Below are 27,531 nucleotides of genomic sequence, written 5' to 3'. Positions count from 1 at the left end.
TGGGGGAGTGGGCGGGGTCAGGGGGGCTGGGGGTGTGTGGGGGTTGGGGGGATGGCAGGGGTCTCCCCATGGTCCCCACCCCTAGTACTTACCAGCTCAGAGCCTGGCTGCTGCTCCCTGTTGCAGCCACCAGGGACTGCCCAAATCATCAAAGTTCTCTGAATCTTTTCCGAAGATTCGGAGAGCTTTGAATTGATTCAGACCTTTAAATTGGTCCCCTGATCCGATTTGGATTCAGAGATTCGACCACCGAATCGGGCCAAATCTCCTCCGAATCAAATCACCACCTGATGCTTTGCACAGCCCTACAAGAGGCTCCAACTGTAGTAGTTTAGCTTGTATTAAAGGCAGTGTGCCTTGTTTCTGTTGGTTTACAATAGTATAGTTGGCATCAGTAGCATAACTACAGATGAGTGAGGGGGCCATTAGCCCTGGGTGCTGAGTAAGTATGGAGGCAAGGGGTGCCAGAACAGACACAGTTATGCAGCTATGGGCTCCAGCTGCTTGGAGTATAGGAAGAAACAGGGAGGAAGAAGAAGGTCTGTAAGGGATTATATCTCCCAACCACTTCTGAATTTAGTTCTTTATACAATGGTTTGGCATGGGGTTCAGTGTTTGGGGGGGGGGTGCAGGCAGGCAAAAGGCTTGCCTTTTTGGCTGGGGGACATCTTTTTGCTGCTCTACACAGCAAGAGCCTATAGCAGTCAGGACTCCCTCCTGGCTTCGACCTATAAGTCCTGGACACCAGCTGGTTTAGGGCTATAGGCTGGGTCACATGTCACTGGAAGGATAACTTTCCCCTGATTGGCATTTCTAGATTTGAGCTCAGTTCTGGGTTGCATCTCCTGCCTTATCATTACCCTCTAACTGAGAGGCCATTCCTTGTGTGAGTGTAATGTTAAATGGTGGATCCTACAACTGCCTCGTGAAAAGTGTCTCATTTTCAGACAGATGGAGAGGGTGTCAGCCATCACCTCCTTTACAAGGTAGAGAGTTTGCATCCACCACAGGGGGAGAGCTGCTCAAGTGTGTCAGCTCCCATGTGTCACGAGCAAAGCTTTAATTAGATACGTAAAAGCTCAGAATAGTGGTGTTTTTAATTGCTGTTCACAAGTTACACAGGCTTGTAAGGATAATTCATTTATTTGGTTGCTGCTTCTGTAATGACTGTACCGTAATGGTGCTTGATGCACTGAACTTTCTAGCCCTTCTGCATGCACATGCAGATTTTTCCCATCCTTGTACTTGGCCTGAGAGTACAGTGAGCCCTTCTGTTTACTTGCTCCTGGGGTTGAAATGACTCTTCAGTGGCTCCCAGCACTTATAGTAGCTCTTATCTAGGCAGTTGGAAGTCTTGAGGCCCCACCTGGTAACAGCCAGGCTGAAGGAGGACTCGAACATGAAGGCCTGTTGGGAACCACAGAAAACACCTCAGAGTAGGAGGGTGAAGGAAGAGGTTGAATAGGCACATAGTAACCCTGTTTTACTAGACATAGGTGTCAAAGAGGTACAGCACTTGCCACTGAAGAGAGCCTTGCTCCCACCTGCTCACTCAGGGAGAAGAAGGCTGTGATCACTAAAATCTGCTGAGATGCACCACTGCACGACTGTCTTTTGGTAGGTTCCTGTGAACATCCTAGAAAATCAGAAACCCAAGGAAAGCGTCTGATAGGCCCCTATTCTTTAGAGCTAGTTGTTATTTCTGGATCAGTCGGAGGCATTGTGGGGTGCCCCTTCACTTGTCCTCTTGTGTTGAAGATCATATTAATTAACAATCTGACCTCAGCTGGCATCAAATGAAGTGTCCATATTGTTAACCAAATGCTCAGGGTACAGAGTCCCAGCAGGGAACTCGGGGGCACTAAGGTGTTTCTAAAAATCCATCTTTGGGGTGGGGTAGGATTGCAACAATAGCCCCAAACACATGTCCAACATGAAAGCCAGGAACTGTGAATGTTTTGTATCACTGCTACCTGGCTGTGGAAGCCTTTTTCTTCTGTAAGGCTCTTACCATGGTCCCGTCTGCTACTCTCTCAGGCTCCAGCTTGGCTTTGCTTGCCTTCTCAAAACACTCAGCGTCTGGCCCGTGGGGGGTCATCATGCTGTGCAGACTGCCCCCTCCTGGCTGGAACCCTTCTTCCTTGGCCTCATAATGCCCTTTGATGAGCCCCATGAACTCACTCATGCAGTTTCCTGTGAAAATAGTCACAAGTTAGGTGGTTGTCAAGCCAAGCCATCATAACTTGGCTGTGAGACCAGCTAAGCTCACTACTTAAGTTGAGCTGGATCTGGTCAGCATTTGAATCTGAGACCTCTAAGCAAGTAGTAATGGTGAACCAGTTGGTGGGTAGGTGGAAGGCAGGTCTATGCACACTTTTTTTACCAGCATAATTATGTGGATTCAGAAACAGAGGCTGTTAACACTCCCCTCCTAGTTAAGCCACTAAAAGGGGTACTTCTATCATATGCCATTATAGTCACTTTATACCAATATAATCAGGTTGACTCGAGAGCCTTGCACTACCTCCAGTGTATTGGTAGTAAAATTGTACATAGACAAGCTTATAACATGGCTTGACATTTATACACACTGTAGATCTCAAACCACTATATAAAAAGGGTCAGTATTATCAGCCCTATATTATAGTTGGGTATAACAAGGCAAAAAAGAATTTCCCCAAAAATCACTCAGCGCATGATTGACAGAGCTGGACTAGAACCCAGGTCTATTCAGACCTACTTCAGTCTGATTCCAGTGTCCAAAGCACTAAGGCATATTGCTCTACATGTTTCTAAAACCTCCAGTCTGGGACAGTTGCTTGATTCTTTTATGCTCATGGTTTCTTCTTGGACATAAATTACACAGTTTCTCTCTAGTGACTGGGGATAATATTATGTGAACTGTACTCATGAGAAGCAGTAGCTTGAGTAGTCCTAATGAAACTGGTAGAGTAAGGTGTGATAGAGTAGGATACCCCTCATATAACTGACAGCGGTTCCGTCTAACCCTGGAGTTATTATTAGGAGACATTCTCTCTGAGGTAGGTATTTTAATAACTTTGGTCCCCACCCCCACAAACAATTACCAGGTGTAATTCCTACTTGTCTCAGCAGACTTGACTTGACCAAGCATTATGTCAGCATTATACCTGATGATAAGTGGGGTTCTTTTTGCATTATCAAGCCAAATTGCTGTAGCTGTGTTCTATCCAATTCATTTTAAGCAGAAGCTCATCTTTTCTTGAATGCCATTCATTAGCTAAAAATATAGCTGGCCTATATATGCAAGCAAATGTTCATTATTACTCATCCTTGAGCTTCAGCATCTTGCATAAGAATGGATCATTGTGAATTTTTCATAAAAATGGCTTATGAATTGTGTCAGGGATGCACAAAGTAGTACACAGAACTCCCAAGTCCTTGCACGTAATGCATCTACAGCTGTAAAAATATATTGTAATATTTATAGCATGCTGTAGGAAGGGTGGTCTAGTTTAGTGGCGGGGGCCAATCTTTTTGGCCGACTTGGCACAAACTAACTCTCCTTGGGCACGTCTACATGTGCAATTAATGCAAATGAATAAACAGTTCATGCTGGAGTTTATTGTTCCTGGGAACACCAGTTGTGCATGTGCCCAGGACTGCAAAACATTGAGCCAGGTTGGAGCAACCCCAGCTGACAGGGGACCCAAGGAATCAGCCTCCCAGCCCGGGGCTGCTCTGACCCAGCTCAACGTGCTGTGCCTGAGGCCCAAGGGTGCTTCTGTGTGGGGCTAGCTGGCACCCTTGTGACCAAGCCAGCCCTGTCAGCATCTACACGTGTAGATAAATAACACCACCATAGGATAGTACTTATGTTAACATGTATTATCTTATGGCAGTGTTTATCAGTTTACTGCACCCTAATAGGGGCATATATGTAGACACTGAGACTTCATTACAGAACTAATTAGCTCTGCAGAAAACATGTATAGACATGCCCCCCTGAATGCCAATCTGATACTCTTCCTTTGTCCAGTCTGCTGGTGTATTCACTGCTCCCTGCCCAGTCTCCTCCTGTGTTTTCTGCTTCCTGCCCTGTGCTCCCTGCTTGATCTCCTGCTCTGCTTTCTGATTCCTGCCCTGTCTGCTGCTGTGCTGCCTATCGCCTCCTTGATCTGCTGTCTCTCATGCACAGAGCCTGCCTGTGCCACTTGTAGTGCTTGTGCTGTAGGTTGGCCATCTTCTGGTCTAGCTAATGGAACACTAGACTGGGTGGGACTTGAGAGATGACCCGGATTCCATGCCTGGTTCAGACACAAACTTCCTGTGTGATCTTGAGCAAGTTACTTAATCTACCATGTACTTCAGTCCCCATCTGTAGAATGGAGATAATAGCAATGGTTCATTTGACTGAAATGCTGTGAGGAGAGAATCAATTCCGTGATTGTCAAGTATTTGGACACAGCAGATATGTGCAAACTGAACTGCAACACAACATTCTCTGAATGCAAGAGCAGGAGATTATAGTGCTGTGGATAAAGGACTAGATTTCGCATAAAATATATGAGAAAGCATAACTGGTTCAGAGTTTGACTACTCATGTCCCAGACTCGCTCAGCCCCATTACCCTTCCAGCGCAGTGCAGAGCTCTTACCGCTTCACAGATTTCAGCAGGGTCTGAGGCGCTCAGCTACTCTGCAAACCCAAACCCTCTCAGAGCCAGCGTGATGTGTTTGGTCCAGCAGTTTAGACCCTACCATCCCACTGGTGAAAAACAACCCTGTCAGTATGAATTTAGTGTTTAACAAAGGCACTTGCAGTGACCTGGCACTGGCTTAATTGGTCTCTGGATGTTTTCACTTCACTTTTCATTATTTCAAATGAGAGCAGGCTAGTGGGCCAAGTGCTTGCTTCTAGGATTGATTCAGATGGCTGCACAGCTGCCCACTGTGCTGTCAAGGGACCAAGTTTCAGAAATAATACCCCATGCCTCCTCAAAGCTCTGTCCAGTAACAAAGGGAGGTGCTTATTAAACAATGTTGAATGCTTCCACATTAAACACCATGGCTGTAGCACCATGAAAGGTGCAGCTGTGGAGACTGAGGCCTCTTATTTATCTAGAGGAGAAGCACTACTTAGGTGGCAGTGAGACAAGCCTTCCCCACATATAGCTTTATCAACATCTCACCCTGGGTTATCTGTTTGGGGTCTGAGGGGGATTAAATCTGTATGGTCCTTTGAGTCCTCAGTTCTTGCTCAGGGACAGCCAGTAAGGATTTGGGGCTTTTGCAGTGTAGTTGTCTGTCCACTGGGAACAAGAGTAGTTAATCTCTGGCTTTGTTCTCTCCAAAGACTGTTGGGGTAACGGTAACAGCACTGTTCATCTCGATACAATGCATTGAAGAAGGAGGATGGTTTTGTGGCTATGACATTTAGCAGAAGTGAGCTCAGTCCCTAGTTCTGAGATAGACTCCAGGTGTGAGCTTGAGCAAGTCACATGACACCCTGCACCTCAGTTTCCCCATCTGTAAAATGGGGATAGTAATACTCTCTCATGCCCTCTGTCTCTCCTTTGTGATGAAATGATAAGCAATTCATGGCAGGGACCACCTTTTACTACATGTTTGTACGGTCCCTGGCACAATGGGGACCCAAATTTGGTTGGGATTCTCCAATACTGTATGTGTACAGCCACAAGCTGCTGCTCCTAGCTGCTGTAAAAGGAAGCAATTTTGCTCTCATTTGTTTCTCCAAGGGCTGCAAGTGCCCCATGTTAGCTGGGCCAGAGTTTGTAGGTAAACTGTGCTTTGTTCTGGCACAGCTATGGAGGACAGCAAGCTTGCTTTGTGCCTCCCCCAGGTCCCCCCTTCCCAAGGGTAGCCGAGTCAACAGGAGGCGTACTGTGGTAGTAGGGTGGCCGGAAGGTGTGGTTAGCCACCCCCCATCGAGGCGGGAAGATGACGAAGTCCGCAAGAGCCACTCCTGGACGGGTGGACTTGGCCGTCAGGACAGTGAAAATGGAAGGGTCCTACACAAAAAAACACAGACAGACAGACAGACAGATCAGAAAATATGGCCAAGTTCAGGCCTGTCAGCCCAACTGACTGAGGCCCGCTAGGTTAGTTGCTTTCTCACTCACATTTTTCCACCTGATGTGTGGATGCTGAGGGGGGTTTGGAGTGGGTGTGAGAGCACCCATTAGCATAACTAGGGCAGGGTGACCATGGCGGCAGCTCCAGGTGCTGACTTGGGGGGGTGGAAAAATAACAGCTGCCTGTTCTGGGGGCTGGGGGAAGGAGATGGGCCTGGCTGTTTCCTCATTTGTCTAGCCTTGAAGGGACCTAGCTCCTGAAACAAGTACTTTATTCCCTAACTCCCCACTATGCCCTGGTCCTGTTTCCCCCTTTGCCTGGCTCCTGACCCAGGAGAGGGGCAGGGGATGTCCTGAATCCAGTGCCTTGCAACACTTCCTCCTCCTGCCCTGCAGGGCTGGCTGGATTCAGGGGAGACCCTTTGGTTCTGCCCCTTTCATGTGCTGCACCCCTCCTCCTATGAGCTGTCCCCTCAGTAATGACACTAGATAGAAAAGGGTGAAGCTGAGACTGGGGGCAGGGGAAGCAGAAATGCAGGGACTTCCCAAACCCAGTTTCTGAGGGCACTGTGCCCAGCATGGAGACAAAGGGGGTGGCAGGACTGGAGGGTTGGTGCTGACAGGAAGGTCAGGCTAGGTACAATCAGGAGTCTTCTGGGAGTCTGATAGGTGCTTGGGCAGCAGAGGATGCTTGTGATGGAAGGAGCCAAGGGTCTCTGTGTCGAGACCTGTACTCGCTTGCAGTAACAGTTGGCCATTGCTCTTCTCTACCTCCTCAGGTCTGTGGACCTCTCGTCACATTCCTGACACAAATCAGTAACCCACTGGTAGGGCAGCAATGCTGTTCCCCTCTCTGGGGAGGAAAGCAGAGCTGGAGAGGGAAGGGGTCTGTTCAGGCCACACAGCGAGACAACCCAGAAGTCCAGCCCAGCAGGCTCCCCACATTGTTTCTGTGCAGGACAGTGACAATCAACAGGCTAGGAATATAACCTTCCAGCCCTTCCTGAGGAGGGTAACGATTGCCTCTCGCCTTTTAACCATCAAGGAAAATGAAGCACTGAAAGATTGCCAAGTGCTGATACTGGGATGCAGCAGGATGACTGCCTGAACTTTCCTTCCCACACCATCCTTCCCCCTAGCATGCTTTACTGGAGAGGGGAAGAGGTTTTCTGCTGGTTGTCTGGCTAAACCCTTTCCAATCTCCCTGTGCATCCGCTCACAGAGCAGTGCCAAGAGAGAGTCTAGCTGAGTGCACCTGTCCCACTGGGCTGGTTTTCTTATTAGAAAAGCTGCTCCCACTGATTTTGGCTTTTTTTTGCTTTCCATAAGCATTAAAAGCTGTTGCCACCAAACCTGCCGGCTCTTCAGATATGTTCCTAGCTTCAGGCTCAGGAGGACCAAGGGAGTGTACTGTGTCATTTTCTCATTATGAGAGGTGACTTAAGATGAGACTTTGGGGCAAAATTCTCTTCTCTGAGTAGCCAAGTGGGTGTTGGCTCCAATCTTCAGCACATGGGTGCCCCATTGGGCTGCATAAACCTGTTGTTAGCAAACGGGGTCACATGCAGTTGTGTGTGAGAGCAGGTGCCACACTTCTGAGACTGCCCTTCTATGCTAGAACTGAGTTGGGCCTGGTATGAGAAGTGTTTGGGGGGGGTGGGGAGTCCACATAAAATCTGATCGGAAAACAGGGACGTGTAATACTTGCAGTGACTTTCTGGTGCAGTAGGGCTGCTCTACTCAGTGGTTAGTGATCATCCGCAGAGCTTTATAATCAACAGAAAATTATACTCTTGTTCAAGAGTCAATTTAGTCAGTTTTAAGCGCACAGCATTAATTTCATGATGGTTACCTAGAATGCTGTAGTTCGCAAGAGTAAAACTCCCTCTGCGCCAGCAGGAAGTGAACAGGAGGGTTTAGCAGCTCATGAGGATAGAATTAATGATGACTGGATGTGGCCGGACTATTATCTCAGCAGTCCATGTGGTTGATCCACTCCTGTTCCCCTTCCCTGCCTGTTGGGACTATGAGGTCAGACCCACTGAAGCCAATTTCCTGGCTATGATTATGCACATTTTACTACATTTGTCACCTGGCCCCCTTTGCTCCTGCTTGCTGTTTGTCTCATCCCCCTGTTACATATTGCGCTGTAGACTGCAGTTTCCCTGGGGCAGAGACCGTAAGTGGCACTAGAAAATATTAATTGGGGGAGCTGGGCAGTGTGGAGCATACCTGCTTGACTTTGCCCCTCCCTCCTACAGGGTCGTTCTGGGGCTGGCATGCGCCGGTGCTATGTGCATGGCAGTGGAGGAGCATGTGGCAGGGCACTGGGTGCGGCACTGAGGTGGTGGTGGTGTTGGAGCTGCTGTTGCCGACCCAGTTTGAGGACTCTGAGCCCCATTGGCCCTGGCCTTCCACCACCTATACCACAGACTCTTATTTACTATGCAACTGTGTAGCACCTATCAGTGGGGCCTAACCTAGTTATAGACTTCAGGCACCACCACACCAGAAAATGTTAAATCATATCAGTAGTATAATAATAGTATAATAATAATAACTATTTGATAACAATTTGATGTTATGGGAAAAAGATTATGGTCCTCACACAGTAGTGACATATGAGGTTCTAGTCGCATGCTCCATGTAAAGTGTTTCAGAAAAAAACGGAAGTAGAAAACGGAAGTCATATCACTTTAGCATTTAGCAGGTATGCAAAAGAACTGACTTCTATCCCTCCTTTATGTATTTAGTGGGCAAAAGAAAAAGCAGCTATCAGGACAGGGCAGAACCAACTTCTTCCAACAGTTTTGACAAAGGAATGTCAGTGTTATGAAGCTGTCCTGGTGTGGAAAACTGGGCACTCTGTATGGGTGCTGCCATATTTTACTCAGCCCTGATTTGGCTCACTGCTGCATGGACTTGCACCCAATTGCTTAAGGCTGAATTTGACTTTGGCTTGGATCTGCACATGAATGGAAGGAGTTGTGGGTTAAGCACGGGGAGTCAGGATTCCTCAGTTCTCTTCCCAGCTCTAGAGCTGATTCACTGTGTGGGCCACTGCATTAGTCATTTAGGCCAGGACTTTCAAACTTCAGTGCCTGCAGTTTTTCTCCTACCTCTATAGTTAGACACCTAGTAAGTGATCTGATTGTGCACAAGTTTTAAGCACCCGCAGCTCCCCCTGACTTTCAATTCCAATTCCAGGTTGCATAGCTCTGCCAGGCACACCCCTGGAACTTACCGCGTGGTCAAAAGCAACAGAATTAATGACCATGAAGTTATCCAGATTGTACTTGTATGGTGTGTAGTTTCCATGCCAGGCCACGACATTGAATGGGGAGAAATCCTATTAAAGTCGATAAGAACAAAGGTAAAAGATTACATATGGAACACTCCAATGTGCTACTAAGAGGCAAAGCACCACACCTGGTATTTAATATGGATTTGTTGCTGGCAAAAGGTGGCATGTTGTGAGTGTGGAGGCCAGAGCCCTCTATTTTGCAAAAGAACAGGGCACCTTTCCTCTTGCTGCCCCCTGCTTATGGGCCTCAGCCACACACTGGAAGAACCATCTCTGGAGAAGAGCTGAAAGTTCAGTCTTTGAACTTGGCATCTCTGCTGAGGCTGCCCCTACAGAACAAGTTGTGACCATGATTTTTCTGTAATGGGAACCCCTGCCTGCTAGAAATTATATGTCCCTGTCTAGTCCTTTTTATATATACCACAAAATAGCGCTTGGAAGCAGGGAGGTAAAGGCCAGCACCTGTGTGCGAAGAATCATCGAAGCTAGAGTCAAACAGTTCTTTTAAAATATTTACTAAGGTAGAGAGAGTTTAGTGGGAGAGAGGAGTATGCACTAATGAGCCAAGGGCTTGCTCCTGCTCCCATATCAGCCAGTAGGAGTTTGACCATTGATGTGAGCAAGAGTGGTGTTATATGATTGACCATGCTGATAAATCATGAATCGCACAATATGCACAAGCAGTAACAAACAGCATTTCAAGTCTGACCCATTCTCCCCAAAGAGGATTCTAATTTCCTTACCTGATGGGCTGCAAACAGCTTGCCCTGATACTTGCTGATCACTGTATAACCACCTGGCACTTGGCGATCTTCATACCAGGCAACTGGCACTAAGAAATCTCGAGGGTTAGCCAGACCATTGGCTCCTGGCACAGAGGGGAGAGACAGAGATTTCTGAGTAAACTTGTTAACTGTGTGGGGACCATTACACCTTCCTGCCTAAGGAGATGCCTTTTGTGTTCTGAACAACAATATGGGTGCCCCCCTGTGCTCCATAAAATGCCTATTATGCCAAAACAAAATTATTTACCCATAATCCTTGCTCTTATGAGTGTGTAATTGTGATACAGCCTAGCTTTTAAATCTATGTTCCCAACATGCAATCAAGAAAGAGTCCCCATAGCAAAAAATTGTACACTATTACCCATCTTCAGTGGCAGAGGGAGTGTTATCTAGTGGTAAAGCAGAAAACTGGGGATCAGGTACTTCCAACTGTGCTACTGGCTGTTTGTATAGCATTAGGGAAAGTTACCTAGAATGCCATCAGATGCCTAACACATTTTAAATGAAATGATGTAATGACACTTAGTCACATACTCCTTAGTGTATTATAAGGGATAGTTAATGTCTGTAGAGTATTTTCAAAGTACAAAGCATTGTATGAAAGCTAGGCATTCTGCTTCTCATTATTGTTACAAAGTGCTCCGTATTCTTTGGATAAAAATGCAGTGCATTAGTACCCACTGCTGGGGCTTAACAGTTGGTATTTTCTTCCAGCTGACATTTTCTCAAAGCACAAGTAAAGTCAGAATAAACCAAGAATAAAATATAAAGCAACTTGATCTTGGAAGGGAGGTAGGTGAGTGGTGGGGAGAGGCTCTTATAATTATCACTTCTTAAAAGAAGTATTACACACAAGTACTATCATTTTCTTTTCTTGCAAAAAGTAAATATTATAATAGATTTTGCTCCCCCCTCCCTCCCCTGCCTCCTGCTTGGGGAAACTAAAAAATCCCCAGGATATCTTTTTGAAACTAATGAAAAAGCTTGTAATAATATAAATAATCAAGTGGAACAGACACTGACTACAACAGTCCCATGAAATTAATGTGTCCCAGCTGCACTGCTAAGGTTAAGGCTGCTGAAGAATCTTTCTTATCACTGCACTCCACAGGACCTCAAGGTCTAAGACAAACAGTGAATGAGGCAAAGGGTCTGCAGAGCACTTTTTCTGCAGCAAAGGTCATTTAGCTGCTGTCCAGCCATATAATTTCAGATTAGGTTGTCCTCCATTAATGATTTTTTAGAGTTGTCATTCACACACAGTAGAATGTTTCTATCCATGTTTTGTTTTGGGGTGACAATTTTTGTCATCTGAGGCCCTTTTCCAGGACAGATTTGCCAGGTTAAACACTCATCATTTTGACATTACTGACTCTGTTTCCTTCAAACATGGGTTTAAGGGTGAGTGTCCAACTGAATTTATAAAGACAGCCAAGCTTTATCATCAGTTTATGAGAGGGGCTACATGACATGGTTGCCAGGCTTATCCAGTGTCTTAAGAGGTCCCTTCCAGACCTGTGTGTCCATGACAGTTCAGAAATTTGGCCTTTTTTAACTCAAGATGCAAAACCAAATTCCACTCTCAGATACACTTATGTCAATCCAGAGTTATTCCATGGATTTACTTGGATTACCTCAATTTACACCAGTTTAATTAAAGCAGAGTTAGGACCATTGTTGGTAGATAGGAAATGTAAATATGGTTTTGTTTTTTTTAATAATTTCAGATGGTGCTGAATTGGCATATATGGCACTCCCCAGTAAGGGAATACATCTTTGTGGGATTCTCTATGGGATGGTAGTGAAGGAGTAATAATTTCTTTCTATACTCTCAGAGAATTAGAGGACTCTTGGCCTTCAAGTAGTTTGTTAGAGTTGTGGTTATGCTGCATAATAATACTGTCCATTCAACCATGAGTGAGCAAAGCGTATCTCTAGAAAAAGAGTGGGACCAAGTCGGGGCATGTATTGGGGCTTTGGATTTATTTTTGGTAAAGGACATTCTGAAGTCTTAAGCCTGTGTAGGCCACTTGAAGAGGGCTGGACCTGGCTGTCTCTAGTTCATATGAAGGCAACCATCAGGGAGGGAGGAGGGATGAATTTTGGGCTCTTAGTTCCTCACTCTTCCAATTCCACTCTCTCTCCACCGAACTTGCTATAAACTTGATGGAGCATCTTTACCGATGGGTCCCAGGTCTGGTAGCTCAAAATGCACCCCGTATACCTCCAGGATGTAGCCCCTGGTTTCTCCAAACACCTCCACACTGAAACGCATCCCTTGCTAGATGGGAAAAATAAAAGTAGATATCAAGATACCCTGAGAATTGCAGTCACTGGCCAAAAGGAAACTAATGCAATAGGCAGTCGAGGAATGGTTTGTGGTCCAAATGCAGCCATCGACTTCAAGGTGGCCCACAGGCAGCCCTCAAAGTTAATGTGGGAGGCCAACTGAAGTTCCATATCCCAGCATGCTGCATGCGACACTCAACCTACATCCAGATAGTCAAACTATAATGCATGGTTCTCTATTAAAGATTAGGTTGGCTGTGATTGTGAAATTGCATACCAATTAGGCCAGTTCCTAGTACATTGGGAAAGCAGCCCCTGATAAGCAAAATGTAGGTCTCTGAGGTGTGACTGAGAGAAAGTCAATGTTTTAATATTAGTAGGGTGCTTCAACCTCAGGCACCTCTAAAACAAACCATAAGAAGGCGGCCTTCTGCCTCATCCTTACCTGAATGACACAGATTTCACTGGGCTCCACCAGCAGCTTGCCAAACTCAGTGGTAATCAGCAGCTTTCCTTGCTGTGGTACTGTGGGAAGGAAACATAAACACTAAAGGATCTGGAGAAGCCACAGCTTAGAAATCTTCTCCAACCAGGCAGTGCTTAGGGTGCAAATGCACGTGTTTACTGTATAGTAAACTGACTTCTCTAAGCAATGGAAGTGGAGCAGACATGCTAAGTATTAATATAGCCAGGTATAGTTCACTTGAATCCAGGGTAAAGTTGCACCTAAAAGAAATGTACAGTTGCTTTACTGCCCTGGCAAGCTACTTGTCCTCTCTCTGTGACAATGTCATCTCTCTGGCTCAAGGCAAACTGTCTCCTCTCCATGCACTGACTGGACACTGCAGAGTGAAATCCAAGGTAAGTTGCTCCACAGTGATTGTGTCCTTTGTCTGCACCCCTAGTCTCTCAGATGAAACTGGCAACCACAACCAAGTCATCTAACCTGAATAGTGTAGTGTGAGACTGACCACTAGAGACAGCCACCGGTCCAAACCTTGGCTGATAAAGTGGGCCAGATGTTGGGAGAAACAGAGACATGAGTTGATGGCAACAGAGATCAGCAATGGAAGGTCAACTCAGTAACTCACCGATCAGGAAGTCACCATCTGAACTATAAAAACACCTAAAGAAAAACAAGTATGTTCAGACCATCACAAACCACACGGGCACACACACTACAGGCTGCAACAGTAGGGCCCCTCAAGCAGTTGGAGTGCTGCAATAGAGAGCTTCCCATGCATGCATCAGGATGCCAAGTACAGGTGACCTCCGGGATCTCCCTGCCTGGGTGGTGGAAGCTAAGCACATGCAGGAGGCAGCAGGGGTCTAACAAATGGGTGGAGGAATGGCTCAGTCCTGCCTCTGCCAGTGGTCCATGACTCCCCACTGAACCTCCATTCTCACATCTGCACAATGGGCAGTACTACTGTATTGCTCTGGAGGTCTATTTATGCCTGTCAGGTGCTGTGCAAGTGCCCTCCAAGGGAGTGTGTGGCTTGAAGGATAAGGGATCCATGCACCCTGCTGATCCAGGAACCAAACCTCTCTTGACTCTGCAGTCCTTTCCCTGTCCTCACCTCCCTGCTGTATGTCTGTCTGCCTAGCCCAGGGCTTCCTCTAGCATTTTCCCCAGGCTGCCTACGCACTTTGGTGGTGTGCGCAGGAATACAGGGCATACTTAGGCAGTGCCATACATACAACAGCTGATGTCTATGACCTGCAGCATGAGTTATCTATAGGATCTGTGGACTCAAGCACCATTCTCACATGCAAACACCATCTTTTGGGGAACTGGGGCCTCAAACTCACAGTCACTGACCTATTGATCATAGAGGTGTTACAGAGGAAGATGTGGACAGCGATTCCGTTGCGTGACCTGGGCTCCCCGGCTCCACACAGTGTGTGCAGCCCCTAGGAGACAAATGTACACAGTCATTTGTACTGGATGGAGTTGAGGTTCCTTCATCCATCAGACAGGCCTGCTCTCTTTGACTGGAAGCCCTCCTTCTGCACAGACCCCCTCCCCTCCATTGCAGAAGGCTTCTATGTATTTCTGCCATTGGCTTTTCATGAAAAGCAACCAGAGAGAGCTCCTAGCTAATCACAAGGCATCACCAGGAGGCCATGGGTGAACAGAGCTTCTTGAAAGCCCATGAAAACTGAGGGTGTTGAAAACTGTGGCAGAAGATACAGTCCCAGACCTGTGGTCACTGACAGGGAGAGGGCAAACTCTCCCCAAGCAGAACAACTCCCCAGGTGTCTATCCTCCCTCCCCCTTGTAGGGTTTGTTGGTGAGCTAGTAAGAGGAACAGCAATATGCTGGAGTGCACATTTCTGAATTTCCCAAGGAGCAGCCAATTTCTTCCTGGGTGCCATTGCAAACCCAGTTGAGGTGGGGAAGCAACACTGGCAGTGGAGTGGCTTGGCGGATTTCAATTTGATAGCTGTGGCTGCAGGAAGCCCCTGTGATGAGAACCCTTTACACAATGGTTGGCTACTCCTAACCAGACAGTTTACTAACAACATGTATACAGTCTATGAGATAGGGCAGGGCTCCTGCATTCTGTCCCAAGCTCTGTTATTCACTCCTTCTATGACCATGGGCTCGTCACTGCCTCCACTTCCCGCTCTGTGATGTGCACTGAGTTACCATCTGCTCTAATAAACCCCAAACAGATGCTCCAGAGAGTTCCACTCCTTTACTTACGCTCACAAAGTCCAGCTTCCTTTGAGAGGCCTTCGGGATCTCAAAAGGCTTCCACCTCAGCTAGATGAGAACAAGCAAAACATTGGGAAGAAAAGGATGCTATATTATCATGTGAACAACTGCAGAAAGAGCAGAGGCTCCCACCCAGCCTTCTGTTTCCCAATCTACTTTCTCTTCAACGAGGGGGAAGAATGTTATCTGCCAAAGTAGGCTGTTGTCTACAAGAGCTCATGCTCCTCTGAACCTGTTAGTCTCTAAAGTACCACCCTGCACTAACTTCTGCCTGACTTCAGGCTAACTGAGCTAACCAACTCTCTGTTTAGAGAGGCGGTGTTCTTGCTTCGTGCCTGAATACTTTGGTTTGAGGATTCATTTTTTTGCTTTAGTGGGCTTTTAAAATGTTTGCAAAAAAATTGTTTTTTGTTTTTTTTAAGATAGGTGCTCTCAAGGTTAAAAAATCCTATTTAAAAGCTGTCTCCTCCCTCATTACTCTTTGTACCTGAAAAGCACAACAAAAATCAGTTTAGCCAACCTTGTATTTATTGCTGATGCTATTTCATCACTGGTGGATTTTTATGCTTCACTTGCTATGCTGCTCCCTGCCCTTCCCTGTGCCTCAATCTCCCTGTCTGTGAAACAGGCATAATGACACTTATTCACAGAGGTACTGAGGGCTGAGTTAATTGCTGTCTGCAAAGCAGTGGCAGAGCCCTGGAGACAGCATTAGAGAATTTCATAGCATTTATTCTTGTTGATGTCACAGTCAGCTTCATTCTCCAGCTCACCGGCACTAGCTCAAGGTTGCATTTGTGCTCCTAATTCAGCAAAGGCTTCAAAATAAACCAAGTCACCTGCAAGAACCAGAGAGCCCATGGCTCTGATGTTGATCTCACTGACCCTGAGTTTACACCAATGTAAATGCAATCAGGAGTTACTCCTTTTTACACTGGTATGAAAAGAGAGCAGAGTTTGGCCCTCTGCTGAACTGTTTTGTAAACCATGAAACCAAGAGGATTTTGCAATCTTTTTTTTTTTTAATTAAATCTAAATATTGAGCTTATGCTACTCATCAGAGTCTCCTTGAGAATTAACCTTAGGAAGAAAAGAACGAGCCAGTGAGCTTGGCTGCGCCAGATGCATCAGTGCATGGAACAGGGCAGGGGTTCATTGTTAATTAATCAGCTACACCCCAGGCCTGGCACTACTACTTGATGCATAATTACTCTGTTCTTTGAAGCCATCTGCTTCTAGAGAAGCCCTGCAGTTCAAGCCCTCGCCTGGCCAGTGGGGTCAGGTCAGCTGGGCAGCAATTCCTCCTGGCAGAATCCTACTGAACCCAGGGAAATGGCATTTGTGTTGCAGGTGTCAGTGTTGAAGGATATTAGGACTGGACCCTGAAAAGGGAGTTAGCAGGGATCTCAAAAGTACAGAGGAGAGAGTGTTGAATGAAACACCCATCACTTATCTTCCATTTTTACTAAATGTTGTACTTTCTTAATTTTGTACTTTTCTAAGAGACAGGGCAGTTTGGGGAATGTCAGGATGGATGGGCACATGAAAGAGAAAGGATGGCCCAGAGGTTAAAAGACAGGGCTGGGGGGCAGAGGATATATCTACATGAGATGTTTACTGTGGAGCTGCCTAATTAGCTCTGCAGTGAAGTTTAATGTCTACACATGCAGTTATATTAGGGTGTGATGAGTATGATGGCATTCTTTAGTGTGTAGCAGTGCACATGTAGATGCTGATGGTACTGGTTAGGGCATGAGGGTGCCTCATGCAGGAGCTGCCTGCCAGCTAGCCCCACACTGGAGCACCTTTGAGCCCCAGCCAGCCCCTCTGCAGCATGTTGAGCCAGGTCAGAGCAGCTCCAGGTGGGCTGGCTGGCTAACCTCTGTTGAGGCCTGCTGCCACCTGGGGCTGTTCCATCCTGGCTCAGCATGCTGCAGGCCTGGGTTCACGTGTAAACGTGGTGCCCGGGAGCAATAAACTCTGGCACAAAATGTGCCGGAGTTTATTGCTCCATGCTAATAGCATGTGTAGATGCAACCAGAAAGTCCAAAATCACAATCTCAAGGAACTCACCATCTCAAGAAATCTCACCATCCCCTCTCTCTGTCTCAGTCTCCTCTCAGTGAGATGGGGATGATAATTACTTGCTTCACAGGTATGAGGCCTTGTATCACTTTGAGATCCAAGGACATAAAAGGGCAGGAGAAGGGTAAAGGGTGTAAATGTGATTTAAACTAGACTGATGTAAACTAGACCTCACAGCTTGAGGGTCTGGGAACGGTGAGTGAGACATTTGCCCTCATTGCTGGATGCAAGGCCTTGGGAGGGTCTGGATGAAACATCCGTGTGTTGGATGCCACATAACAACACATTGTCAGGGACTCTCTCCCAAAGAGACCTGGGCTGCCCAACAAGTGGTACCTTGGAGCTGGGGATGATTTAGATGTTGCAGAAAGTGGGGAAAAACCTCAGGAGGGATCAGTGTAGGACAAGAGTGTCAAGCATAGAAGCCTTTAGACTAGGCCTGGCCCTGATCTGCACTTTTGTGACCAGCATGAAATAACCAGGTTAGGGTACACCTCTAGGCTTTCCTTTTTAACAAGTTTCTAGCCCTTGTAATGGCAGAGAAAACCTTCCAAATGTGGGCCTAGAATAAGTGCAAACTGATGCCAGGCTCTGTCTGAGTCTGCAGACAGCCTCAAGCAGTGACTTCAAGCAATCACCTCATTGGTGTGACAAGCAATCACCTCATTGGTGTGACAACTGTAAAGGCCAGTGGTGACATTTAAACATGAACTATTCTTCCCCAGTGATGTTTAACCCTTGAGGGCTGGTAATTGGGAGTTGCTGCTTGCAAGGAAATGCAGGGAAAAAACAGATCATGGAAGGTGGAGAAGGAAGAGAAGCGCATCAGAAACTGAGTTTGTTTAAAGAGGGGCAGATTTTCTCACTGACAATACTGAATGTGACAATAAGCTATCAAATAACTAATGAATAAAGGGTAAGTTATCACAGAGAGTCTGTGTTCACCCTTCTGTTTCTGCAGAAAACTCCAGTGATAGCAGTGTAAGCTCTTCTGTGGACTGAAGGCTGTGAATTTATATCCCAGCACAGGGGGCATAGTTTAACAAGGATCTGGCCCCCTCCTCCAAAACAGTTTGATCCCCCTGCCATGTTCAATGTTAGGACCAGCATCTTATGGTATTTGTTTGGTGGGTTGTTGAGTTGTTATTATGTTAGAGCCCAACATACTGTACACTCAAGGGAAACACTTGCCCCGCTTCAGTGGGTTTTGGATGAAGTCCGTACCTGTCCCGCTCTACGGGCTCCTTATGTATTGAACAGGTCCATAAAAGATTTCATGGAAGACTGTACTAAATTGCGCAAATGCTGGTCACTGGCACAGATCTAAGAAGGTCAGTCATGCCCGCAGACTGTGAGCACTTAGACAGACAGTGGACTGGACTTGTTTCTATGGCCAATTAGTTCTGACACTTGACACATAGACTACGACTGTACCCACAGCTTGCCAGCCAGGACCTCAGAAAGAAATGGAATACTGATGTCTCGTGGAGGTCTTCTGACTTCCAATAAATAAAAGCCGTTGGATACTAAGCGTCCAGAGTCACTTAGATACTAGAGTAGTAGGCTCTACCAAAAGATTTGGAAAAACAAGGAGATGTTCTCCTTGTGACAGAAACTGAAACTCAACTCCATCTCCAGAAAGGGAAGTTGAAAACTGGCTCCCTTCAAGAGCTCTTTGAAATGCATTCCCTTCCCCTCAAATTGGATGTGTTGGTAGAGGGAGGGGAGGGGACAGCAGTTTTGTTAGTTTTCTTGAAGACAGCAAAGGTAAAGAGCGTAAATAGCTGCAGAGATTTTAGAGCTGGGTACCTACAAAAGGATAAATAATTTGAGATTCTGTTTGCAAAAGGCATCAGGAATGATGAAAATATAACAGCAGTCAGCTGAGAAGGGTTGTGAGGCAGAAATACATGCATATGATCCTGTCACAGCTATTTGGTGAGTGACTGGAAAACGTTCCAGCAGAACTGGGGAAATATTGTGATAAATGGTGATGCTGCCGGATGGTGGGAAATTAGCTAATGATGATGCATTGGAGAACAAAACCCCAGAGAGGCTAAAGCCAATGAAGACGAGATCATGTAGAGGGGAGGATGGCTGGAGGGAAGCGGCAGATTAGCGAAGACCAGAACTGTGTGGCTGGCAGGGGGAGGAAATCATGATTAAAGATGATGGCAAGGCTATAAAAGAGGCAAACAAATACAGCCCCTCTGCATGATTCTCCAGGATGAAACCTTGATTTCCCAAAGGAGCTGAAGAGAAACTGGCTAGAAGGGGGAAACATCTCAGGAAATGAAGAGAGGAGGGGGTGCATGTAGAGACAGTCTGTTTGCCTGCCTGCCGGGCAGATGAATTTTTGATTGGGGAAAATGAAGACTGAGGCACTGCAGAGGCTGTAGGGAGCAGACCCTGGCTTGCGGGTAGCCTTGAGACAGCACAGCTTGAAATCAGTGCTGGTCTATGCTAACAGACAGCCAGGGTGCCAAGGGCAGCATTAGAGCCTGTCTGCACTGATTATAAGGAGTGCCCTTGAGCCTTTGCCTCAAGCCCATACCCAGCACCAGGGCCGGATTAACCCTTTAGTGAGCCCTAGGCAAACAAATTCATGGCCCTGGGCCAGTTGAGACCCCCCACCCCAGCACTGCCACCCGCAGGGAGTGGGGCTTGCAGTCACTGTGGCAGCGAGGCCAGCAGGGAGGCAGATGGAGCCATTCATGACACCACCATAGAGGGAAGAACTGGTGCCCCCCACAGCTCATGGCCCTAGGCATGTGCCTAGTTTGCCTATGTGTTAATCCGACCCTGCCCAGCACCCATCTATATGTGAACCCCTGAACCTGGTCCCCAGGTGCTGTCCAGGCAGACCCTGGCAGCTCTGTGGAATTCCCCAGTACAAGTTCAAGCCAAACCTGCCTGCAAAGCTCAGAAAGTCCATCTTCTGCAATCCTGCAATTCCCTGTTCCCTATTTCTGCTATTTCTGTATCCTCCCTCACCCCTCTGCTTTTCTCTCTATAAGGCAACCAACTGTCCTAGATTTTCCTGAACAGCCCCAGAAGTCAGAGCTGTGTCTCCAAGGACTCCCTAAACTGGGACTCTCATTCCCAATTTGAAAAATTAGTGCTAGATCAGCATCAGGCAGGGTCATGCCTGGGGACAGAGTTCACAAATCATGAGACTACAGGACCCCCAAAAATGACCAGCCCCTTTCAGTCTCTCAGCTGGTAAGAGCCAAATGTGGAGCATCTGGGACTGTGTCCAAGATTTTGCTCTCTCAGTGTTCATCCTTCTATTGCCTGTAAGTAGAGTCAAACCCATGAGAGAAGTAGACCATAGACTAATTCCTAGAAGGGCTCTGCAGGGGAACCAAGGATATACCATATTTACTCTCATACCACATATAGCTTTTTAATGAAAATTAACCATCCCAAATGGGGGGGGGGGGGGGGGGGTGGCTTTAAGTGAGGAAATTGGAGGCATGGGAGAATTAGAATGGCTGCCAGGGGCTGTTCTTGGCTCCCAGCCACATGGAGTAGGGCCAAAGTCAACTTATCAGCATCACTCACCCTCCCCATGCAGCTCCATAGCTACAGATTTAACCCTCTCACAGTTGCTACCAATTAAAAGTAGCTTTTGAGGGAGCAGCAGCTGTGAGAGGGTTAAACCTCTAGGTGTGAAGCTGCAGGGGGAGAGTGAGCAATGCTGATGATGAGTGGACTCCAGCCCCACTCCATGCAGCCAGCATTCAGCCATGGCGAGTCTTTGCTGTGGCAAGTAAGATTCTGGGAAAAAAATTGTTCTTCAGTCTGTCTTCCCAAAACAAGATGCATATCTTATTCAGGAGTGTGTGATATGCTTGTAAATATGGTATCTTAGTGCTAATCTTAAGAAAGAAGCAGGGCATGATAGATGGCTGTAGTGCAAGCTATAAGGAGTAATGCGAGTGGGGAAGGGTTGATTCCTCTGGCTTAGACTTGTTGAGGGCAACCTCAAGGTTGATCCTAAATATATGTGGAGACAAACTCTAATTCACTAGGTTGTATGGGAAAGCATCCTCTGGTAGCCAGTGTACAGGACCAGGAGTCAGGATCCTGGTTCTAATCTTGCTGGGATTGTCAACTCACTGGGTGACTGGTTAGATCATTTACTTTCTCAGTACCTCAGCTTCCCTAGAAATAAATTAGAGATATTAATGTCTACTTAGCAAATGGGGCATGGCGGGGACTGAGTATTGTTTGCTGCATGCTGTGAGACTGCTGGGTGGGAGAGGCTAGAGACAGGCGCATCCTGGTGTCTCTCATGATTGTGTTTGACAGAATACAAATGTGACTTTTAATAAACTGGAATTGGCCTTCATTCCAGTGGTAAGTTCAGGCCTATATGTGTTTTCAAGACACATTTCCCTTGGTGTGCAATGTACAGGACCCTCCAGTAGAGCAAACATCAAGTTTCCAGCTCAACACAGCCTGTTGCAGCTGTTTCCTCTCTTAAGACATGGTTACCTGGTTGGGGTCAGGCTCCACTTCATCCCAGTCATGTATCACCTGGCCTTCATGAATGCATTCAAAGGGCTTGTGGCAGACTGAGGGCAGAATTCTATAGAGCCAGCTGCAGAGAAGAAAAACACCCGTGTTACATACAGGCTGTGGCTAGATTAGGAGTGTCCAGCTTGTGTAAGCCCTAGGTCTTGCTTGCATATGCGCAGTCATGATCCACAGGCATCATGCGCATCATGCCCGTGGATCACAAATGCTCATATGCAGGCAAGACCTAAGGTTTACACAAGCAGGACACTCCTAACCTCTCCCCCATGGTCACCATCTGGTTCATCATCAGCACTTCTTGAACCTACATGGGCTCTCTCTAAAGGCCTCTGAGCAAGCACTGGCCAAACACAACCCTGTGCAGCTGATGAGATCTCCCTGGGTTCCAGCCCTTGCTGCATGTTATGTAGTAGATGGGCTAGGTTTTCTTTCCCTTTGTCTTGCAACAGAACCACCTTGTGTTCCTGGAACTAGTTGTCTGGGCCACCTGTCCTCAGACAGTGAGTCCTTCATTGCCTTGCTGAGGAGAACCAGCCACTCCTCATATGGACTGCACTGCACCCACAGCAGCAAGAGTTGGTTAGACTGCCAGGTGCTCTGTGGTATGTCCTGTACTCTATAAGAAAGGGGAAATGCCTTACATCAGTGGTTCTCAAAATTTTTTTTTCACAGACCACTTGAAAATTGCTGAGGGTCTCAGCGGACCACTTAATAAACTTTTTTTTGTTCTACAAATCAAAGCACACAACTTATTTTATTATCAGTAGTCTTACCTTTCTAAAGTGATGGATGTGCCTGTTTTTTTGAGCAAAGTTCTGGGAAGTCGGGTGTAATGTTTGTCAGCTTTAGCCTTAGGTCACCTTTCTGCGGACCGCCTGAATAGAGCTCGTGGACCAGTGGTGGTCCGCAGACCACAGTTTGAGAACCTCTGCCTTACATGAATTCCCTGCCTCTCCAGTGGTCCCCTGGGAATGAATTTTTAGCTTACTGCTGTCCTGTCTTTTCCTGAAATATACCTGCTTCTGATAGCAAGGAAAGGGTTAGTGTATCAGCTTGCTCCCCTGAGGAAAGAAGCACTAGGAGGAGAGGGAGTAAAGGTAACATGGGAATGTCTGCATAAATCGGTTTAATTGAACTCTAGCCATTGAGCTGTGGGTCTGGTGTTGTCTACTCTCTCAACCTCTCCATAAGCATAGCTCCTGTGTAGCTGGCCAGTAGGAAAAACTGTCTGGCCTTCCCTTTTACTGTGCACCAGGGTTGGGAATACAAAGTCCTCCCTTCTGGCTAGAGGTAAGCTCAAAAGCCACATAGGAGTTGACCCCTTAGGGGCAGTCAGACCTGAGACTTGTATTATAGCCTGGTCCTGCTTTCTGCATCCACCTGTGCTAGGGATAGACATTGCACACAAACCAGTTTAAGCGATCAGTTTAAGTGCACATAAACCAGTTTGAAAATGGCTGAAACCAGTTTGAGATAAACTTGGTTGACTGTAGTATCAGACTTAACTGATTTGGGTCAAACTGATTTATGCAATGTCTGTCCCAGACCCCTTGCTGGTTTAAGTTAAACCAGACACCCCCAGCATCCCAGCATGCTCTCTGGGCTGGGCAGGGCTCTCTGCTCCACAGGAGAGCTGGCCCTGCCCCCCTGTTCCTTGGCTGCAGCTCTGGCAGAGACTAGCAGGCTGCTCCCCTCTCCCCCTCATCACTCCCTACTAAGCAGGAATTCCCCCCTTCCCTCTGCCTTGCTGAGAGGTATCTGTGTATTAGCTAGCAGACCACATGCTGGCTCTGAACTGTGCTGTGACAAAGGCAGAATCAGCAGGTAGCTGGTAATGTCCCTCTGTTGTTTTCTTAATGGGGTGATAAACACTGAGTTAGGGGTGATACACATTGTTATCAATTCCCTGCTGGGCTAATAAAAGCATCCTGCTGGGGCCTGACCATGCCTCCCATAGCCCCTCCCCCCCACCCACACCAGCTCAGTACTGTAGAAGGGAAGGGAAGGGAAGGCTGCTCTAGCTCTCCCCATTCCTCCCTCCTGGCTTCTATCCTGAACCACTGCAGGCATATGCCTGCATTTCTGGAATGAAAAAGGAATGTCTATCCACCTACAAATCAGGTCAAGCTTTGCAGGTTAGACTAACCTGCAAAGGTTGAATCAGTTTAGGCTCAGGCTTTTTGAATGTCTGTCCCGAGCCCAGAAAGCTCCAATTCCTATGAACCCCGACAGAGCCCAAGGCCCAACCCCTGTGGATAAATGGATTTCTGCTCTGCTTCCTTCCTGCTTGTCATGCCAATGGCTGGCTGCCCCTCCCCCTTGCTCTAAGCTGGGTGCCTGAGCCAGAATACACACAAGAAATGGGTCAAACCAGGAGATGGGCTTTTAACCAGGCAGGAGGCCAGAGATAATCAGAAAGGCAATAAACAGGCATGCCAAAGCCTCTGATGTGGTGCCTCTGATGTGTTATCACTGCTGCAGTTAGGAGGAGGGGAGGGAGCACTCCCTTGGGAGATAGAAAATTTCCGTCAAGGACATCTCCATGCAGCAACAATGATTCAGTCCCTTCCCCACGCATGCCAAGAGAAAGCCAGCACCAGCCGGCAAAGCAGAGAACCATGAAGCAGCTCAGAGGATACATCTGCCTTTTGTTTGGATGAGGAGCAGACCAGACAGGGAAGCATCTGGGAGAGCAGCAACATGATTTACTGATCCTCCATGATCAGGTAGGGGCCAGAGCAAAATGACGGAGATGAGGCAGAAGGACATTTTTTGGGACTGGAACAATCCAGCCTGTGCTGGGAATGCTTTTCGGTACTCTGTGAGATGGCCACAGGTGCCAGACTGACAGAAAGCAAAACCTGTGCAGAGACAGCCAGGCAGTGGAATTGCAAGCTTCCCCCATACCAGCCTCTACCAACCCTGGAGGACCACCCCAAGAAAGAGAGAAGAGTTCAGCTTCTGCATGATGAGACCAGCCAGGAGCCTAGGAGGGGTGGTTCTGAGGACAGTGGTTTACAATGGCTACTTGTAACTAAGCTGAGATCTTCACCTTATTTCACAGACTCACGATGATGCCACCCCCCCCTACCCCAGTAGTTCATCGTATGAGACATCTCCTCTCTTCCTTTGTCTCATCTATATCCCCTACCCAAGGAGGCCTTTCTTCCCTCCACCATTAGATAGGTCTCATGCCTTACTCCAGCTATGACCTTTCTCCACCCTCTCTCACTCCCTGTTGTTGTTTTAAAAGTGCACTTCTATTGCCATAAACAGCTGATTGAATCGTCTAGTCCAATCTTCTGGGATGCTCAAGGGAAACTGAGCATGGCCGGCTCTCCCCAGACCTGCCCTGTACACAGCAATAATTTGTGGTAGTCACAAGTCAGCATCACAGTACCTCCTCTTATTGGTGGGCCTGGGGCAGGTGAAGGCCGAGCCTGAGAGCTGTTCTGCATAGAGACCATAGGGGCAGACCTGCGGGTTATTCTAAAGCAGAGGAGAAAACGAGAAAAAAAAAGGTTAAAAACAAAGCATCAGCATTCACCTTATGAATGGTACAGTAAATAGAGCTGCATCCATGTAATCCTGATTCCCCCAGGGGTGAAGGACCTAGAGACCTCCCCATCTGTTCAACAATAACAGGATTAACCAGCAATGATTCCTGTCTGGTGCCTCCTACTCTCAGGAGGCTACGTGTGAAATGGGTGTGAGCCAGCCTCTGGGAATAACTCCCATGTACAGTGCAGCTGACAGAGCGCTCTCAGGAGGCTACACAACATGTTCACTAGGATACACAGGGGCAAGATCGATAGAGGGGTTGCTGAAGGAAGGGAAGTATCAGTAAAGCCAAGAGAACCTGAACTAGGCCATCAAGTTGTGTTTTGATGAGTGGGCTCACCTATACCTATCCTATGCTTCATGTTTACCTGGCTAAAGGATTCCCCTACCTGTCCTACTCTTTGGATCAGGAAAAGCTCCATTCAGCAGGCATTAAACATGGCACCAGGCTTCCTGCACCCAGTGGGGTTAGCTTGTAGTAGGGGCCCTTGCACCCAGTGGGGTTAGCTTGTAGAAGGGGCTTTCTGCACCCAGTGGGGTTAGCCTGAAGTAGAGGGTTAGCTTGTAGTAGGGACCCTTAACCCCTGCTACTTTGAGAGGTAGGGAACCAGTATGGCAGGGCTGCAGTTAAATATGCAGCTAGGCAGGGGCCAGCTACAGAGCTATGTGGAGCCAGGGAAACCCACAAGGGGTTAAAGCGGTGCAAGGTAGAAAGCAGTGGCTGCAGCTCAGGGTTTAAGGTGTAACACCCCAGGGCAGGCTGAGGGCTGAGTCACATGACTAGAGAGGGCAGAGCCCCAGGCCATTAAAACCCTAGGTACTGCCCGCTGCCCTGCCCTGCCCCCAGAACTGGCGCCTGTCACAGGGACATGCAGGGAATAGGTTTTAGCTTTGCCCCAGGCCCCAGCCCCACGCTGTCACTTCCCCATGATCTTGGCCCCAGCCCCTGCCTGCCCATCCCAGTCATGGACACTGCTCCCTACCCGCCCGCATCCCCATCCTATTTGCCCAGCCAAGCACGCCCTCCCCATGTGGGTCCCAGGCTGTCTCCATGGAGACCTCATGCCTGCCTGCCCACCCACGCACCTCATGCCTGCCATGCCTGCCCGCCCACCCGCTCCATCCAGTGCCTCTAGTCGTGCGTGCAGGGCGGATGGGCAGGGGTAACTGGGTAGCAAAGCCAGGTCCAGTGGCAGTAAAGACACTGGCAGTGGCAGCCAGAAGTGTGAGGGCAGAGTGAGCTGCTCCCAGGGGGGTTGCCAAGGAGCTGAGTCTGGCTACTCTGCCGCTCCCACCCTGCTGCTATGCTGCCTGTCCCTGCATACTCCAGATCTTGGTCTGCCCGAGAGCCATGTGTGGGGATAGGGTGGGCTTCTCTCCGTGCCAGGCAGCACATCTGTGCCTGGGGCTGGTAGGACTGCCTGCATGGGCCGCAGCCCAGGCTGACCCTGTGCCTGGGCCAGACGGGGCCAAGGGACCCATCACAGGCCAGACAGAATCACCTTATGGGCTGGATCTGGCCCACAGGCCATATTTTGCCCATCCCTGCTTTTGGGTGATTGAGGTGGCAAGGTCAGAGCCCCAAGGCCAGAAGACTGTAGGTGGTGGGGCCACAACCCAGTTAGGCTGGCCAAGTTGAGCCCAAGGAAAGAACGTAGTATTGAGAAAGAGCACCAAGAGCTCACCAGCCTCCAAGGGCAACTTCACCACATCTTTACCATCAAGATGTGGCAGCCAAGGAAGCTGGGTGAGACCTTGAGAGGCAGAAGAAAGAGCAGAGCAGGACTAACACAGCCACCAGAGGGCATCATTTTTACCCTTGGACCCCATCCTGTTACATAGCCCCTCTGGGTAGGGGCATTGTTGGTGGAACCCTCTGAATTTGAGCAGGGTTTCCAAACCATCCACCTAGATGCAACCACTCCTCCCCCTGACACACAATATTCCCCTGGGCTTTTGCTTGCTGTGTTTTAAGCAGCATCTTTGGAGTTAAAATTGATAGGCTTGTTCCTCCTTTTTGGTAAAAAAACTTAAATATGTTAATTTAATTAGATGGATGCTGAATTATTTGAACTCGGTGAGAAACAAAGCCACCAAATAGGATAGGAAATGCCTCAATGGGGTGGACAACACATTCATCCTCCTTAGCATCTCCAGGATCCTACTGAAT

General features: G+C 47.8%; 1 protein-coding gene across 2 annotated transcripts in view; it reads right to left on the bottom strand.

Annotated features, from left to right (window-relative positions):
* Nucleotides 1–1,093: 1,093 nt before the first annotated feature.
* Nucleotides 1,094–27,531, bottom strand: part of HGD (homogentisate 1,2-dioxygenase) — a 40,811-nt gene continuing 14,373 nt past the window's right edge. For both annotated transcript variants that reach the window (XM_006032491.3, XM_025214258.1), the window contains exons 3-14: nucleotides 25,201–25,289; nucleotides 21,759–21,864; nucleotides 15,162–15,221; nucleotides 14,274–14,365; nucleotides 13,543–13,577; nucleotides 12,897–12,976; nucleotides 12,344–12,443; nucleotides 10,121–10,245; nucleotides 9,318–9,422; nucleotides 5,884–6,010; nucleotides 2,012–2,193; nucleotides 1,094–1,407 (exon numbers count right to left, since the gene is read on the bottom strand). In XM_006032491.3, the coding sequence (XP_006032553.1) occupies nucleotides 1,276–1,407; nucleotides 2,012–2,193; nucleotides 5,884–6,010; nucleotides 9,318–9,422; nucleotides 10,121–10,245; nucleotides 12,344–12,443; nucleotides 12,897–12,976; nucleotides 13,543–13,577; nucleotides 14,274–14,365; nucleotides 15,162–15,221; nucleotides 21,759–21,864; nucleotides 25,201–25,289 (1,233 nt within the window). In that variant the 3' untranslated portion in view covers nucleotides 1,094–1,275. The remainder of the gene's footprint in view (nucleotides 1,408–2,011; nucleotides 2,194–5,883; nucleotides 6,011–9,317; nucleotides 9,423–10,120; nucleotides 10,246–12,343; nucleotides 12,444–12,896; nucleotides 12,977–13,542; nucleotides 13,578–14,273; nucleotides 14,366–15,161; nucleotides 15,222–21,758; nucleotides 21,865–25,200; nucleotides 25,290–27,531) is intronic.

Source organism: Alligator sinensis, unplaced genomic scaffold (assembly GCF_000455745.1).
Source record: "Alligator sinensis unplaced genomic scaffold, ASM45574v1 scaffold1301_1, whole genome shotgun sequence".
NCBI lineage: Eukaryota > Metazoa > Chordata > Crocodylia > Alligatoridae > Alligator > Alligator sinensis.
This window is presented reverse-complemented; position numbering and strand designations above follow the sequence as displayed.